The sequence below is a fragment of the Stenella coeruleoalba genome (assembly GCF_951394435.1).
Source record: "Stenella coeruleoalba genome assembly, chromosome: 15".
Classification (NCBI taxonomy): domain Eukaryota; kingdom Metazoa; phylum Chordata; class Mammalia; order Artiodactyla; family Delphinidae; genus Stenella; species Stenella coeruleoalba.
In genome coordinates, this window is record NC_137161.1 from 61840232 (window position 1) to 61859362 (window position 19131).

Here is a 19131-nt window from a genome sequence, read left to right on the forward strand (position 1 = left end):
GTTCTTATGCAGTCAGTGTTGTATCTTCAAAACCTGACATAGGACTTTGATTATTCTAGTATTGGATAGATGAGGGATACAAAGATGGATGGGTGGATGGATGGATGTGAAACCAAGTCCCCCTAAAACCGAGTTCCTCTGCCAAGTTTATGATTAATCTCTCTATCCAAAATTTTATTCCCTTTCTCGTACTGTACCTGTTCCACTCAGGATTGGAGCGGGGATGGGGGCCAAAACTGAGCAGGACCCTGTGGGGCCTTGACAGGTACAAAAGCCCCTCCATGTCCCCTGTTTCTTGTTTGTAGAAAAAGGGCTCCTAAGCCTTCCCTGATTTCCAAAGAGCAGATTCAAGGAGTTACTCATTAGGGAAGTGAGGGAATGCAGAAACAAAGGAAAAGCTGTCAAGAAACAATAGTGCAGGGATAAAACAGAGTCCTAGTTCCTCCTCAAGGGATACACATAACAATCTGAATGGGATACAGTCTTTGAGTTGTTCTGCAGGAACTAAGACTCCTACCCAGGTGGAGGATGGTGACTACATACACAAGTGCATAGAACCCAGACTGGTCGGAAGCAGAAGGTCGATGATTAAGATTCCTGGAACACCACCCTGTTACCTCACCACAAACCAATCTGAAGAAAGTCATGCCCCCTGCAACACTGACCCCAAATGTTGCCTTTAAAAGCCCTTCCCTGGGCTTCCCTGGTGGCGCAGTGGTTAAGAGTCCGCCTGCTGATGCAGGGGACACAGGTTCGTGCCCCGGTCCAGGAAGATCCCACATGCCGCGGAGCAGCTGGGCCCGTGAGCCATGGCCGCTGAGCCTGCGCGTCCGGAGCCTGTGCTCCGCAATGGGAGAGGCCACAACAGTGAGAGGCCCGCGTACCGCAGAAAGAAAAAAAACAAAAACAATAAAAGCCCTTCCCTGACAGCCACCAGGGAGTTTAGGTCTTTTGAGCATGAGCCACCCATTCTCCTCATTGGGCACCTGCAATAAACTCTGTACTTTCCTTCACCACAACTCAGTGTCAGCAAATTGGCTTTGCTGTGTGGCTGGTGAGTGGACCCAAGTTTTGTTAGGTAACAGATGAATGGATGGATGGACAGATGGATGGGTGGATGGATGGATGGATGGCTAGAGGGCTGGACGGATGGAAGATTCTGCAGGAATAAATGACAAGTGCAGGAATAAATGGCAAAGGCATCATTTACCTGTTCTTTTGTCTGAGCTTTCTGTACCACATCCCGCCCGACTTTGATACGTGGGGTCAGGATGGATCTGGTGAAATCCGTCACATTAATTCCCATGAGGTGGCAAACTTTCTGAGCAGCTGGATGGAGAAAAGAAGCATATTAAGTGTATCACAAAAGTGCAGGCTTGGAAAGAAGGCACATAACATGGGAGATTTGTGATCTGTGGATACCTTGGTTTTTCCTTGGTGAGATGGAGCATGATAGTGAACATAGCATGAAAGAGTCCTAAAAACTGCTGTCATTCGTGACCTCACCCCCAGTGTTTGGCTACAAGAGGCAATGATGGGGCTGCGTTGGAGGTGGGCCCCAATTGGGGGCTTAGGGTCAGAACTAGGTTCAAATCCTTGCTCCTTTCCCACTTCCTAGCCATGTGATTTTGGAAAATCTACTTAGCTTCCCAGGCTCTTGCTTACAAAAAGGATCAGCTATCTGGTACCTTGTTAGGTTGTCAATGGGATTAAATGAGGTAGGTATGAACATGATATATAGTTAAATTCAATAAGCATTTGTTCCACCATTCCAAGATATATGTTGCAGCATATGTAGTGGAAAAAATATTGGAAACAACTTAAATGTCTATTCATAAGGGAGCAAACAAATATATCACAGTATTTTTATAAGATGGAATACCAAATAGCAGTTAAAGCAATGACCTGGCTTTTTCTTTCTCTCTAGACCAGTGGTTCTCAGCTGGGAATGATTTTGCTCCCATGGGACATTGGCAATATCTGGAGACATTTTTGGTTGTCACACTAGGGGATGCTACTGTTAGGAAACCCTGATCTAGACAGTTGTGAGTACAGAGTAAAAAAAAAAAAGTTGCAGAATGATGCCTACAGAGTGACATCATTCATGTAAATTAAAAACACACTCACAAAGAAACACTGTATACTGTTCAGATACATGTGTGTGAAATTATAAACATAAAACCAGAAGGGTATGTGGTACAGTACAACTGTGGTTGCCAGGAGGTTCAGGGACTCAGTTGGGAGAATAAGAGATGTCAGTCTTCTCTATACTGTGTTTTGCTTCATTCTAAAGACAAAGATGTATTTGAAAATATTCACAAATGTCAATTCTGAATGGTGAACATGTGGGTTCTTGCTGTATTCATGTAGTTCTGCATAAAAACTTTTTCTCCAAAAAAAAAAAGTCCACTAGCTGCTTCCTTAACGTGAAGACTAGTGATACACGATAGTTTGGATGTGTGAGGTGGACGGTAAATAGTGTAGTTTTAGGATTTTTCACCATCTCTTTTTAAGGGTGCTCTTTTGGTTTCTCTTTCCCTGAGGGTCTCTCCTCAGAGCGAGGATTCCTTTAACTTGCTATATCTGGGCGTGTAACACATAAGAAACAACTGGCAGTCAAACTGGGAGCTTGGAAAAGCAACCCAATATACAGCCTGAGACGGCGATGTGAGGCCACAGGTGAGCACGTTGGGAACTTATGTCATCCTTTTACATCAGCCGCCAACAAGCATGGTGGTAGCCAGGCCATCTTTTCAAAACACGAAACACTGCTTATTTGCAGGTAGGGCTGTCAAGATTTAGGAAAAATATATAGGAAGCCCAGTGAAACTTGAATTTCAGATAAACAATGAACACTTTTTAGTATAATTATGTCCCCAATATTGCCTAGAACATACTTACTATCAAAAGTGTTTATCTGAAATTCAAATTTCACTGGGCATCCTTTATTTTATCCAACAATCCCAACTGCAGGGAAACGTGAGGTCTGTCTCCCCAACAAGACCATATATGCCATAAGAAATGGGGTGGTCCCTGTCTCATTTCCTGCTGTATCCCAGTGCCCGGCATATAGCAGGTGCTCAAAAATATTTGTTTAATAAAACAAATGAGTGTGGGGTTTTTAGAAGAGGCACTCCCTAAGGATCCTGTCTGATCCAAAACTTAGTTTTTCCCCCCACTCTCTGACTCAAGAACTTTCCACGTAGGATCTTAAGCAGTGAAAAGTTTGAAAAAAGAGAGAATTAAGTGATAATAATCTAGTCTAGTTCTTGTTAAGGCCCCAGATAACCTCATCCAGAAAAATAACCAAAGACAATGTGACCTTCCCTTCCATCACCAAAGTCATCAGTTATTATGAAAAAGCGGCAAGCACCTGTGTTATCCGGCATGGACGCCTGGTCTGTGTTTCTTTCCTTCTTGAAGACAATATTCCCAAGTTGCAGGACGGATGACACCACCTTCAATATGGCTGAAGTGAGGAGAGAAGTACAGATAAGACACAAATGCCAATACCAAGGTTTGGAGTCTAAAGGTCATTGAAGACCCAGAGCCAGCCTACATCTTTCCCCTAAAAAGACTCAGTTCTGAGCTTTTAGGAGAAAGCCAAAGCACCCCAATTCCCTGCTAAGAGGGGAGAAAACCTGGCTGGGAGGAGCAGAATATTTTTGGATGGTTGCTAAAAACCGTTGGGAGGAGCAGAATATTTTTGGATGGTTGCTAAAAACCGTGCCCTACAGTGGAATACTATGCAGCAGGGGATGGCAATCTATAGCCAGTGGACCAAATCCGGCCCAATGCCTGCCATTGTAAATAAAGTTTTATTGGAACCCAGCCACACTCATTCACTTACATATTGTCTATAGCGGTTTGCATGCTTAATGGCAGAGTTCAACCGTTGCCATGGAGATCGTATGGCCCACCAAGGCTAAAATACTTACCCTCTGGCCCTTTACAGAAAATGTTTGTCAACCTCTTCTATACAGCAAGGAGACTGAATGATTTATGACTACAAACAACAAGATTGCTGTATTATCTCACAAATACTAATGCTGAACAAAGGACTCCAAATGTAAACAAGAACATATCATATAAGTCCCATTTATAGAACATTCAAGAACGGGCAAAACTATGCTGTTAGAAGTTAGCATGGTGGTCATCCTTGACTGGGGGACGCTACAAGATGGAGCTTCATGGGGTCTGGTGGTATTCATGTTCTCTTAGTTATAACAGGTACTAGTTACACAGGTGTGTTCAGACACATGGGAAGGGATGGAAGATGGATGGATGGAAGATGAATTGATGGATGGATGAAAGGAAGGAAACCGGATGATAGATGGATCAATGAATGGATAGATAATAGATGGATCAATCAATGGATTGATGAATAGATAGATGGAGGAAGATGGATAGATGGATGGATGGATGGATGGATGGATGGATGGATGGATGGATGGTTGGTTGGTTGGATGGATAGAGGGAGGATTGATTAATGCAGATGCGTGGCTTTAGATTAACTCAGGTGCAAATCGCCCAGGATTTCCGAGAAGAAATCACTGTGTTCCAAGAACAAAACCTAGAGATTCCAGCCTCCTCCGGTTCCTTAGGCCAAACGAGCGGTGACCACCTTTTACAACAGCTGTCCTCACACCTGGCCCAGCTCAGGAGGAGAAAGGCCTAGATCAGCCACCCATATGCTCCCATTCACCACTGCAAAAATCCACACCCAAAAGATGAACAGAGCTTCTGCTGATAGGGCACAGCTGAGGCAGTTTCTTTACTACCATCTATGAAAGGGGGTCAGTAAACTGTCAAGACCAATACTCACAGTTCTTAAACTGCAGGTCTAAATTAGGATTGCTGGAATGCCCGCAGAGCCTGGGTAAGCAGTGAATTTCGGCACTCAACCTGGGCACTAGTGAAATTTTGGCCCAGATAATTTGTTGTGGGGATATCCTATCATCCTTATAGGCTATTTAGCCACATCCCTGGTCTCTAACCACTAGATGTCAGTAGTGCTACCCTCTCCCAAGTTGGGACAACCAAAAATGTCTCCAGACATTGCCAAGTATCCCCCGGGGGCCGACTCACCCCTAGCTGAGAACCACTGGTCTAAATGAGCAAGGCAGATTGATGGGGACTGTGGGGACTCACGGGGGCCACAACCCTGCATGAAAGGGGAGAGTTGCTACTCCAATCATGGCTGCGGGGGAGGCAAGCCCAGAGCTGCCAGGCTTCTGATTTTTCCAAAGATGATGGAAACCCAGATTTTTATGTGAAATCTACCCAGGTTTAAAATTGACAACTTTAATGGCTGTGGAGGCCAATCTCTCTTGAGGGCTCAGGCACTGCTGGTTTGCACTTTGTGGTATAGATAGCACTGTCACAGAAATAACAAAAGAATTGTCACCACTCCCAGGTCACAAGAGCTGGTGGACAGCAAAGTGGAGAGGGCTGCCCAGATAGCAAGGGTGCCAAGGGCTGGCAGTCTGGGGCAGTGGTTGAAAGCATGCACTCTAGTGTTAGGAAGTCCAGCCTCACCTTGCTGAGCCTTAGTTTCCCCATCTGCAAAATGGAGAGGGTAACAGCAGTACCTGCTTCATAACGTTTATATCAGGAGAGATGCTGCAAACCAGGGGCCTGGCCCAGTAGGTGCTAAATAGAAGTAGCCACCTGTAGTGGGTTGACTGGTGGCCGCCCAAAGACATGACCATCCAGAACCTGTGAATGCGACCTTATTTGGAAAAAAGATCCCTGCAGATGCAATTAAATGAGATCTGGTGGGCCCTAAATCCAATGACAAGTGACCTGATGACAGAGAGAAGAGAAGATGCACAGGGCAGAAGGAAACGTAAAGAAGGAGGCAGGTTGTAGTGATGCGTCTACAAGCCAAGGACTGCCGGCAGCCACAGAAGCCGGGAGAGGGGCCTGGGATGGATTTTCCCTCAGAGCCCCCAGAAGAAACCAACCCTGCCCACACCTTGGTTTCAGACTTCTGGCCTCCAGAACCATGAGAGAATAAATTCCTGTTGTTTTAAGCCACCAAGTTTGTGGTAATTTGTTACAGCAGCCTCAGGAAACTAATACGCCACCCTTATTACTGAGGAACAGGAAATAGGCTTTCCCAACATGTGGCAGACGTACCACATGTACACAGGGTGGATGATTATAGGTGGTATGTGAAACTTTTAAAACATTTCAATAGTTAGGTACTTATTCTAATTTATTTCAAATTGTATAACCAGGACACATACTTAGTGATTGTACGGAACTGTTGTTTAGACAAAGCCCAGAGTGGATGGGGCTATAGAAATCCACCCTAGGCATAAAAATATTCAAACAATGATGATACAGATGAAACCCAGAAGCGGCATCAATTGTGAATGACTGACACCTGGAAATGGACCTAGACAGTCCCTGGGACGATATGAGGACAATGCTGGAGTTAGCTGCCGGGGGTTCGCATCTTGGCCATGTTGGTAGCAGCTGTGTGACTTCAAGTCAGGTATTAGCCTCTCTGGGCCCATTTCACCATCTGAAGGCCCATAAAACCACCTGCTTCATAGGCTTGTCATGAGGATTAAATGCATAGCACCTAAACCCAGGCAGTGCTCAATAAACAGTAGTTGCTATGATGTCACAATGATTATGATGGTCTTACACTGTTCCTAGCTCCCTGTGCAATCTAGGGCAAGTAATTCTCCCTTGCTGAAGTCCAGGAACCAGAGGAGACTGGTCACCTGGAACCTCATGCAGCTCCAGGGGTCAGGCCTGACACTACCGTCAGCTCCCCATTTTCCTTTGGCTTCTTTGGGGAGGGTTGGGAGTAGCCCTAGATTTATAATCAAGGTTGGTATACACACTGGTCTAAGTCTGTGTCCCATGGGTGTCAGTCATTTGTACACCCTCATCCTAATGCTTGTTCTACAGGCATACCATCTGTTCTACTATTTACTTAACATTTTTCTTTACATTCACTTCTCTTTCCTATGATTCACTTAAGTAGAAAACTTTATCTTAAGTGAAAAATCAGCTTCCCTTGCCATAAATAGATGGCACCTATAAAAATAAATACAGGAAAGATAAACCATATTATCAAATGCTAGCAAGAGGCTAGGGCCTGCCCAAGGTGCTGGGCCTGGGGTCTGCTCTCCAGGGTTAAAAGGGTGATTAGCAAGTGTCAGGGAGGGGCTGAAGACCTAGTGGGTGCCAAACTGCTCCTCTCTTTGAAAGTCATCAGAAGAACTGAAAGGGACTAGAGAAGAGACCACCATCTCATGGTGGGCTTCTGTATCACTTATCACCCAGCAAAGCGAGTCCACATTGTAGAACATTCTGGGCCCCTTTTAACCTTGGTTTCCATACCTTGGTTCTGACACAGATTTTTTTTTTTTTAAGTTTAAAGGACAAAACCCACCTTCCCACAGACAAAAACAGAGCACAGTGAATCATAAAGTGGGGCTTGGGATTCCATGAGACCCGAGTGAGTCCCAGCTCCAACAGTGTGTCCTTGGGTAATTTCCTTTACTTCTCTGTACCTCAGTTTCCTCATCTGCAAATTGAGGTAATAATGGCCACCCCTTAGGGTTGTTTTGACATTAAGTAATGCATATAAAGCATTTAGCACATTGCTTTGTTCCCTGATGTCTTCACTTTAAATATATTAGAAGCATTTCCACGTAAGGCAATGTCTTTCTAAGACCATTTAAAAGGTCCCGTTGCTTTCTTTCATAAGGTCAACAAATAATTAAATAAGCCTTCAATCAATCAATATTTTGGTTTGTTCCAGTTTTTTAGTATTTAAATAAAACTGAACATTCTGGTACATTCTTTTAAAAAGGGGATTTAGCACTCTTAGAGGAAAACATAGGAAGAACACTCTTTGACATAAATCACAGCAAGATATTTTTTGGTCCACCTCCTAGAGTAATGGAAATAAAAACAAAAATAAACAAATGGGACCTAATGAAACTTAAAAGCTCTTGCACAGCAAAGGAAACCATAAACAAGACGATAAGACAACCCTCAGAATGGGAGAAAATATTTGCAAACGAATCAACGGACAAAGGATTAATCTCCAAAATATATAAACAGCTCATGCAGCTCAATATTAAAGAAACAAACAACCCAATCCAAAAATGGGCAGAAGACCTAAATAGACATTTCTCCAAAGAAGATATACAGATTGCCAACAAACACATGAAAGGATGCTCAACATCACTAATCATTAGAGAAATGCAAATCAAAACTACAATGAGGTATCACTTCACACCAGTTAGAATGGGCATCATCAGAAAATCTACAAACAACAAATGCTGAAGAGGGTGTGGAGAAAAGAGAATCCTCTTGCACTGTTGGTGGGAATGTAAATTGATACAGCCACTATGGAGAACAGTATGGAGGTTCCTTAAAAAACTAAAAATAGAATTACCATATGATCAGCAATCCCACTACTGGGCATATACCCAGAGAAAACCATAATTCAAAAAGACACATGCACCCCAATGTTCATTGCAGCACTATTTACAATAGCCAGGTCATGGAAGCAACCTAAATGCCCATTGACAGATGAATGGATAAAGAAGTTGTGGTACATATATACAATGGAATATTACTCAGCCATAAAAAGGAATGAAATTGGGTCATTTGTTGAGACGTGGATGGATCTAGAGGCTGTCATACAGAGTGAAGTAAGTCAGAAAGAGAAAAACAAATATCATATATTAATGCATGTGTGTGGAACCTAGAAAAATGGTACAGATGAACCAGTTTGCAGGGCAGAAGTTGAGACACAGATGTAGAGAACAAATGTATGGATACCAAGGGGGGAAAGCCGTGGTGGGGTGGGGATGGTGGTATGATGAATTGGGCGGTTGGGATTGACATATATACACTGATGTGTATAAAATTGATGACTAATAAGAACTTGCTGTATAAAAAAATAAATAAAATTAAATTTAAAAAAAAAAGGAAATATAACCCTGACATTTAAGACCTTTCATTGTGGGACAAAAAAGGTCACCTACAAACTTGTGTTTCTCATTACAGTGGATCTGAAATTCTTATGCCATTACTTTCCCATGGAGCATTGTACTTAAAGTCACAATTATGTAAATGATATTTCTGCTACTTGTTACAGTCTCTGGACTTCTGAGTGTAATTTGTATCTCTTTTCAGGTACCTGTCATGATGTCCCTATCTGTTTATTTGTGTATATGGCCCTTTCCACCCCATTAATTTCCTTTTTTTTAAGATTTTTTTTTTGATGTGGACCATTTTTAAAGTCTTTAAAAAGTCTGAATTTGTTACAATATTCTGTTTTATGCCTTGATTTTTTGGCCCCGAGGCATGTGGGATCTTAGCTCCCCGACCAGGGATCGAACCCTCGTCCCCTTCACTGGAAGGCGAAGTCCCAATCACTGGACCACCAGGGAAGTCCCGAAAAAAAAAAGGGGGGGGGTATTTAGCAAATATCTGGCCTACAGCAAGTACTTAATCATCAGTTGTATTTTCTTTTTTTAAAGCAAAGATTAGAAGTAAAAACTGACTCATGTTCCAAATAAAATGAATCATTCTTGGAGAGCTGATGTCATTAAGGAAGGGATGCTGTAAGCACTGGATTCTGAAGTAGGATCCTAGCCAAAATCCACAAACACCACCCATTTGTTATCTCATTCATGGAGTCTTCTTTTTTCTGGGCCCCAAGTTATCTCTGAAGGAGCTGCCCTTCCTTATAAGTTTAATTTTTGCAACTGTAGCCATTATTCTGGGGCTCCAAACGGGTGTGGGTGTGGGAAGAAAGCGAAAATTTCCACAATCTTGTCCTGGTGTTCCCAAAAGAGATTAACCTTGAGTACTGAGGCATATCTAACCCAGAAGAAAAAGTGTTTCTTGCACAGTATGGAAACCAGAAATATCTCTATGAGCTTTCCTATTCTCAGGATGAAATGTGTTTCTTGGTCATTGGTTGATGATATTGATCAATATTGGTCCATCACCAGAACTGCCTTTCCAGGAAGAACCCAAGTACACCGACTGCCTCAATTACTCACCCTCCCCTCCACCTACATGTTCTCAATGAGGCCAACAACCTCTCTACCTCCAGCTCCAAGAATGGAATCGAGACCATAACAAAGAGACGTAACAGAGCTTTCAACAACCCTGGTTCATTGTGAGTAGCTCAGGAATATGCATGTCAACCTAGGCAATATGACTCCATTCAGGGGTGCAGGCAGGGAATCCACTCTGCTCATTTCTGCTGGACATAAAACCAATGGATGTAAGGGCTGGAGCCACAGCAGCCATTTTGTTGCCAAGAAACTACTTCCTACTTAAAGACAATGTTGTTGAGAGACCAAGTTCTAAAGACATTCTTTGAGTCCCTAGAATTTGCTGTTCCTGAAACCACTATCCCTGAATTTTTCAGCTCTATGAGTGAATCATTTTCCTTTTTGCTTAAGCCAATTTGGTCACTTGTAACCAAAAGAGCCATAACTCATGCAGCCACCTTTCTAAAACACCAATAAACCACGTAAAGTAATATTAATTTTTCTCCTTCTCCTTTTTTTTTTGAGGGAGTGGGGAATTCAGAGAGCAGAAATCTGTCCTGACCAGAGAAAAGTCCCTAACTAATTCCAGTGGTACTGAGGCAGGAAAGACAGGGCCGGGCCCAAGGACAGCCTCCTCATGTATAGGCATTAGGCAGAAGGCAAAGCCACCTCCTTGTTTTGCATTTAACGAGGCCGTGACGCATGGAGGAATGGTATCCAACACAGAAATTTTGTAACATCTGAACAAGAAACTGACCAATAAAACTGTAGAGCATGCAAATAAAAATGCACAGGTTGCTGATGACCCTATAAGACTTTTCACCCGTGGCGCTTGACTAGTGAAGGAAAATGTAAGGGAAAACATCTCTTAGAGCACAGGTACAGTGGTTTCAGCAGAAAAATGCACAAGACTGGGGGCTGATGCAACCTGGTGTAATCCAGGCCACACCTCAACCTTCCCCCTCAATGAACATTCCACCCCTAATCAAAAACACCCACCCATTCAAAGGGCTAAAAATAAGATAAAAGGGGGATCAACAACCCTGCGGGGCACCCCTCACTCACGAGGATGCCCACACTCTTCTTTAAGTATGTAATTTTCACTTCTGCACTAAATAAACTTCTTTGTTCTCTTGCTACTCAGCCTCAGTATGTGTGTGTGCACGTGTGTGTCTGTGTGTGTATGTGTGTGTGTGTGTGTGTGTGTGTGTGTGTATGTCGGTGTGTGTTTATTTTTTTCCTTAGTGCCTTGTGTTCCTTGCCCAAACTCTTTTGGACGAGTTGAACAAGAGCCTGGACTTCTGGTAAAGCTTTCCTGGTATCAGTATCGAGAGCAGGAACCTCGCTCTCCTCACCAGCACCCCGCCTCGAGGTGGGAAGACTTACACAGCTGCTCCTCTTCATTGAAGCCCATGATCCCCATGGCCTCCAAGGTTTCTTGGAACATCTCATCGTCCTGGGCTGCCGGGATGGGCACAAATCCATTGGAGAGGAATGTGTAGTTGTTGAAGCCCTCCAAAAGCAAGTCATCTAGAAGGAGAGGAAGACGGGGTGGTGGTCAGGAAGGCACACTTCTATTTTGAACAGGAGACAGGAACCTGGTAAAGGGTCTGGCCCATCATAATTTCTTTCCCTTTCCCAAGACTTGGACAGTTTAAACCTTCCTTCTGCTTCATCGCATAGAAGCCATCATCCACCTCATACAGTGGTGCAGGTTGTGCACTGCCCCAGAGTGCCTGGCAGCTGAAATCCATTGTTGGCTCCACTTGCTAAGCCATGACCCCTGACAGAACATTGCATCTACCCAGAGGAAGAGACACCTTTATCTCAGTTGCCCAAAAGTACCCTGCCTTCAGAAACAAAGCTCTGAAAAGCTAGATTAATCTTTATCCATCCATTTATTAAACTTTTATCAAAATCACACATACACATGGATTTTTAAAATCAATGACTGAGCTATTGATATGATGCTCGTACTAAGAGCCTGAGAAATGAAACTTGCAGCTTCTAGTCAACACTGATCAAACAGAATTTAATGTGAACTTGACGAGCATCCCGAGGGAGGAAAAAGGCACCCTCGTTTTACAACCTTCATCAGCATTTGTCCCTGAATCACCCCACTTTTTCCTTCTTTAATAATCAAATAATTCTTTAGCTGTATATGATTTTACCACATATGTGGACATCTAATATCTAATTAACACTGTGATTTTTGTTCTATATATGTTGTGTAATAGTTGATTTTGTCCTATCTTCACCAAACACGTTAAGCTTAATAAATATATTTATGAGAAAAAATTAATTACTATCTAAAGGTTTATAATAAAAATACAAATTGTTTGTCCCATCTTTTCTCCAACTCCTACCTTACCCTACAATAACTGCTTTTATCTCTTTTAACTGTTTTTTTCTGGTAGTTATCATTATCTCTCTATGTAATAGGCTTACTATATATTACTTTTATATATCATATTAATGGCTATTTCTGGATATGTCAAAATTAGATATTATCCATTGACTTCCTGCTATGGTGGAAAAAAGCTTTGGTGCTCTTACAATTGCTCTTACCATTTAGCCTCCCTCTTCTCAAACTATTTCTAGCTGAATCAGTAGATAAGGCTTATGTTAGGGATTGGCAAATCTGGTCTGCTGGTTATCTTTGTAAATAAAGTTTTTTTTTAATTTAATTTTTTTTAACACAGCAGGCTCTTTTTATTTTGAATTTTATTTTATTTATATTTTTAAATAGCAGGTTCTTTTTTTTGAATTTTATTTTTATTTTTTTATACAGCAGGTTCTTATTTGTAAAAAAAAGTTTTATTGAAACACAGCTGCTCCCATCTCCTTGTCTATTTTCTATGGCTGCTTTCATGCTACAATAGCAGCCAGAGTTGAGTAGTTGCAAGAAAAACCAAATCAAAAATGATCCCCAAAGCCTAAGATATGGACTATCTGGCCCTTTAGTAAAAACATTTGTCAACTCCTTGTTTATGACATCTATCAAATATTATTCTCTGAAAAGTCATACTCTGTAGTTACATTCCTTTGTTGTTATTCATCCCTTTCTCTCCCAAATTTATAATTCCTTCTTTTTTTCTTATACTATTTGCTTTTATGACACTGTCCAATATATCAAGTGTCCTCTTCCAGATCAATCTTTAATTAGGCTGGATTTGATTATACTTTTGGAGGGAATTCAGCAAGATGCTCTTCTTTTTAAACAAAGGGTTTTCCTGGGTCAAGTCACTAGGAAGCTACTTGATAAAGCTGAGGTTAAGTTGACCCGAGACACCAATTAAGACTTTGGATTAACTGAAATGCCTGATTAAAGTCACAAGGATTTGAGTCTTTGCCAAGATTTCATTATCCAGACCATGGATACATGTGGAAATATTTGACTCCCCCTAAAAGCCTAACCTCTTCCCAGATCTATCATCAAGCATACAAGTGGTTCCTAGGGATCTCAGTTGTTGATTTTATCCTCTCTTGATTTCTGGGAGACTGGAGGCAGAGCACAAAACTGGAACCCAGGTTACCAAACAACAAAATTGTTGACTTTGGTGCCAAAGAGGTGGAAGAAAAATATAAACGCTTCCCTCTGGGCCACGCCATCGTGTCTGCACTATATCTGCTAATTTAACTATGTGCCACTAACATCCATTCCGCCTCCCCTCTTTTATCCAAAATTGCTCCAGATGCCAAGCAACAAGATTAAATAAGGAACGCTCCTCCCCCTAGTGGTGGAACATTGCAATACACCTCATCACAGCAAAGGTACCAGCCCACACATCCTTTTGGTAATTTTCTAAGCAAAATAACTAACCCCGGGTCACAAAACTGATGGGAAGCAAAATTTGTACTGTTCTCCTAAAATTTAGGACTTAAACTTATTACTAGAATGTAGACCATACTATGTACTTGTATTGACTGGTATACTCCTTTATTCAGCTGTGATTTATACATTCTTTGCAGTTAGTAGATTAACTCTTCTACACGCCTAGAATGTATAATTTCCTATTGGAGTCTGGTATACAGTATATAGTTTTTATGTGAAAAATATTTTCCTTACAACAGAGGGCAGCAAACTACAGCACATTCCTGTTTTTGTAAATAAAATTCTATTGCATAGCTTTGCCCATTGGTTTAGGCATTGCCTATGGCTGCTTCTGCATTACAACATCAGAGCTGAGTAGTTGTGACAAAAACCGTGTGGCCTACAGAACCTAAGAGATTTACTATCTGGTTCCTTACAGAAAAATATAGGTGACCCCTGCCCTACAAAAAGGTCAATTCAAAGTTATTTTCAAAACAGGAATAATGAAAAGTGCTTGGTTCCACTGCCCTTCCAAATTCCTTATACAATCAGAATGCCTCTTAAATACCTGCAACTTTTGTAAACGTGCAAATATGGCAATTGTCTTTCTCCCTTCCTGGAAGGCACAGATTGTGTCTATTTGGACTTGATGTCGTCCAGTCTAACTGGGCTTGATTAATGAATTATTTAATGCCTAACTGAAATGGACATCTACTATGTCACATAGTAGGTGCTCAGTAAATGAGAATGACTGAACAGAAGCCACACTCACTCACACAAAGGAGATGCTGCCCAGAGATGTGTAGCTCTTTCCCTGGCAGGATCTCAGACTCTGTGTTAACGGCTGATCGATTAACCCTGGATCATGATGAAAGGGAGGGCTGAGATCTCCCAACACACGTCCTTGCTCATCACTTACTTCTCATCTTCTCCTTGGCTCCAGCAATCAGATAGTAAAAGATGTGGAACGTCCTCTCGTCTCTGGCTTGGCGAATCGCCCGTGACTTTTCTAGCAGATCTGGTTTGGGAGGAGTTAAGAATCCCAGGGATACCACGTGTACCTCTTGTGGGAACATGACCTTCCTCCCCAATCCTTGTCACACCAGCTGCTGGAGGGGAAATCTCCAGGACCCGGGAGAGGTTCCCTGGAGTGTTCTGAAGAGTCTGATTGCTGGGGCAGAGTCAAGCCATCCACGCCTGGTCCACATGAGTTGACCTTCCAGTTCTGGCTCACAGATCCAAAAGAGACCACTGGGTGCTGCTGGCAGGCCCCAGTGCCGGGGAGAAGTGAGGGGAACAGAGTGGGGGAAAAAAAGCATAAAAAGACAGGAGTCAAAGGACTCCAGGATGAAAGACTTATGGGAGGGGCATGAAATGAGATGTTTCCCCAGCAGCCGTCACCAACTCCTCTTCTGCAGAGTGAGCTGTCTTTAGATATTACAGAGTAAAAATAATTACACCCTCTATGATTCGTTAATCGCTGTGCTAAATGTTTGACGTGCATTTTCTCATTTACACCTCACAAACTATCCTAGAAGCTAAGTGCGAATATTATTTGCATTTTCAATATAGGGAAACTGAGGCCCAGGGAAGCTCGGGGAAGGCTCAATTTCCCAGGAGCACAGAGCTAGGAAGTGACAACGCCAAGTGTCTGCGGTAGCCAAAACCACCCCAGACAAGGGGCTGGGCTTCGAGAGCTGGGTACCAGTTCTGGCTGGCTGAGTGACCGTGACCCAGCTGCCTAGCTGTCTAGCCTCAGGAGACTGTAAACATGACCCACTAATCAATCTAAGGAGAGCTGTTCTGCCATGGGGGGAGGGGATGGTAGGGAGGCACATGGGTGGTTGGGCTCTTGTACCAGGTGGATTTCCCCATGTAAGAACCAGGCTCTACTTGACTATGACAAAATCTGCAAAACCCTAACCACTGAAGAATGAATGATCACTTCTCTGTGCTCCCAAATCCATTGGATTAGACTGTGTCCCCCACCCCCGCTCTGTCATGTCAGGTCATGTAGACTAATTTCTCCTCCCAACGCCTCTTATTATACAGGGTCACAAACTCTCATCTGCAATTCCCAAATCCAGAAACTTCTGAAAACCAGAACTCAGCTGGTGGCCATACCCGTTCTGAGCCCACACGAGGCTATTTATGGTCTCCTTATCCCCCCGTAGGAGAATATGGGTGTCTTTGGCTGTATCTCATTTAATCCCTGCCCAGCTCTGGGAGGTGGGGATGGGGCCTAGTCAGTTGACCCCAGCCACGCCCTGAGCCCCCTCTGGGGTGCTAAGGAGCACAGGTGGCACTGGTGGGCTGGTGGGATTCTGATTCCTTAGATTTACAGAAACAGCTTCCTGCTTGCTTTGCCAGAAGCAGGCTGTTCCTCTGGGAAAGTCCTGTTTCCATTGATGTCCTGTCTGTGGGCTGAAGCCGCCCTGTTCCTAAGAAGGACAAGGGATCCGGGTTTAGCCTTGGACCCTGGCTCGAAAAGGATGAAGCGAAGTTCTCACGATAGCCGATGCTCAACCAGCCCTTATTCTGTCACGGTTCTAAGAGCTTTACATGAATGAATTCACTTGATTCTCACGACACCTCTATGAGGCAGGTATTATTATCATCGCCATTTCACTGACGAGGCACAGAGAGGTTGAGTAACTAGCCCAAGGTCGCTCAGCAAGGGAGAGGTCCACTCAGAATCAAACACAGGCTGCTTGAGGTCCCCAAACCTGGGGACCACCACACTACAAGGCTTGCTGTTAGGGGAAAACAACCCCAGGGGAGATTCGTTCTGGATGGTACCCAAGCGCCTGGGGAGAGAGGGGTGGCTCTTGTGCCCCCCTCAGGCTCTGGGCAGGAGGTTGGTGGGACCAAGGGTGGGAGTCCCAGGTGGCCCAGGCTCAGCAAAGGATACATGTCTCAATGTTGGCTCCCACGATGTAACCCGTGACGTCGAAGTTGATGCGGATAAATTTACCCTGCCAACAGGAAAACACAGTTCACGGTGGGTTCCCCAGCCTCAGCCCCTCACCCTCATGCTGCAGGCAAGTGGGGAGAGAGGAGTCAGGGAGGATTCAAGGGAAAAAGAAGAAAACCAGAGAGAGCTTCTTGCAAACACTCAAGAATCTCACAGGTCAGCATCTCCTGAGCTGGGAAGATCGAGGGCCTTATGGTGACAGAGGAACTTAGAAACCACTTTCTCAAATCAATTTCACTTGCTCTTGCAATGACCCTCAGCCCATCATAGCTCTCCCCATTTTAAAGGTGGGGAAACTGAGGCCAAGAAAGCTAGTGGGACCTGCCCAGTGTGGTAGTGCTCCTAAGAGGTAGAGGCATGAGTAGAAGGCACATTTGCCACACCCAGTGGCTGGAGGCCTCCCCCGCTGCCCCACTGCCCAGAAACACGCTGGGCCTCCATGATCAATCAAGCCCAAGTTCATCCAGCTGCGAATTAAACCGCTTCTTTGGGGCAGGTGAGCATGAACAGTGATGCCAGGGAGCCGCGCTATCTGAGCAGGCCCTGCATAGGAGGCTCTGTAGGCAGGGCTGGGCCATGCCCCCAGCCCCGGGGCCCATCAGATCTCTCCACTTGGAAAAGATGCCAATCCACCTGCCTTCTGCCTCAGCCGAACCACAGAACCCAGGACAGCCAGGTCCCGCCTCTGGCAGCACCGGCCCTTTTCCTGCTTTCTTAACAGCTGACAAAGGATCGTATCCTTACCGCCCTCACCCACCCGTGATTACGTGGTGGGAGGCACCGTCCCCTAGGCTTGCTTGGGCCTCGACAAAACCCTCCCTCTTTCTCCATCAGGAAGCGAGACAGACAGTAGAATGATTCAGGACAATGAACGTTATTGCAACCGTAACACGGGAGCCTGCTGGTCCTGGAGCCATCTTGCCTTCCTCCCGAGAAGACCTGGGGCACCAGTGAGTGGGGACATTGCAGGGATTCACTTTGAATTTGCTCTCATTTACTGACATCCTAGAAACTCTGCACTGGGTTACAACGCACAAATGCAGTGCTTCTTGGTGCAGCCAGCACTAACCCCACGGGGATTTTGGAAATCTGGGGGCGGGACTGGAATTGTTACATGACGGTGGCAGCTACTGCTCTTAGTGGACAGGGGCCAAGGATGCTGGGCATCCTGCAATGACCGAGAGAGTCCCAGACACCAAGCATTAGCCACCTACCCTATGACTTCCAAATGTCCCACCTGACACTCGCGGAGGTGAAAAACCTGTTTATAATTAGCTGAGCCTAGACCCTAATGGTGTTTTAGGTAAAAACACACAAAAAATGTTAATGTTGTTCTCATGTAGGAATGTCATATCCATGTAACTCGAGAGCAAATTGTTCTTTGGTTCAGAGCTTTCCAAAGAGTATGTCATCATTCTGGAAAATCCCATCCCATGGCTTCAGTCCCCGGATGAACTCCCCCTTGTCTCAGCCTGCATTTGTAGCTGTCAAGGTCACAGTGATTCTGGATATAAATGCAAGTGTCTGACTAGCTCATTGTGTCTTCATATGTGGTCTGATATGCTGAAATGCACATTTTAATTATGAATTGTTTTATTTCTCCTTCATATTATAGCAAGGGCATTGTGCTATTTTTTTTTTTTAATCTGATGTGTGTAGTAGGTGATGTTATCTATGACTCTAATTTTTCAGGGAAGGAAAGGGAACACAGCATAATTACTTGTAATAAGAAGTGGGTCTTGGGGTTGACAAGGCTGGGGCCCATGCGTGTGAATATGCAGGACACAGAGATACCCACAGAGCAGCTCTACGTGGGCGGGGCAGAGGTTTCTACAAAGAGTTTTTCACAGGGTCCCATCTGGTGACTGACAGTTCAGAGGGGCACCCACAAATCAGCAGGGGCCTCCTCACTAGTGGAATTCAGATGCAGTCTTTCCTCCAAATTTCCTCATCAAAGTATCTTTCTGGGCTTCCCAGGTGGTGCAGTGGTTAAGAATCCATCTGCCAATGCAGGGGACAAGGGTTCAAGCCCTAGTCTGGGAAGATCCCACATGCTGCGGAGCAAAACGAGGCCCATGTGCCACAACTACTGAGCCTGCACTCTAGAACCCGCAAGCCATAAATACTGAGCCCTTATGCCACAACTATTGAAGCCCGTGCGCCTAGAGCCCACGCTCCACAACAAGAAAAGCCACCGCAATGAGAAGCCCAAGCCCCGCAACAAAGATGAGCCCCTGCTCGCCTCAACTAGAGGAAGCCCACGCACAGCAACAAAACCCCAACACAGCCAAAAATAA

The 19131-nt window shown here is 44.2% G+C and overlaps 1 protein-coding gene across 3 annotated transcripts in view; it reads right to left on the bottom strand.

The window, feature by feature from the left end:
• MYH11 (myosin heavy chain 11) overlaps positions 1-19131 on the bottom strand; it is a 123626-nt gene that overhangs the window by 39286 nt on the left and 65209 nt on the right. For all 3 annotated transcript variants that reach the window (XM_079946591.1, XM_079946589.1, XM_079946590.1), the window contains 5 exons: positions 16772-16835; positions 14780-14878; positions 11433-11576; positions 3374-3469; positions 1211-1329 (listed from right to left, as the gene is read on the bottom strand). In XM_079946591.1, coding sequence (XP_079802717.1) covers positions 1211-1329; positions 3374-3469; positions 11433-11576; positions 14780-14878; positions 16772-16835 — 522 coding nt within the window. The remainder of the gene's footprint in view (positions 1-1210; positions 1330-3373; positions 3470-11432; positions 11577-14779; positions 14879-16771; positions 16836-19131) is intronic.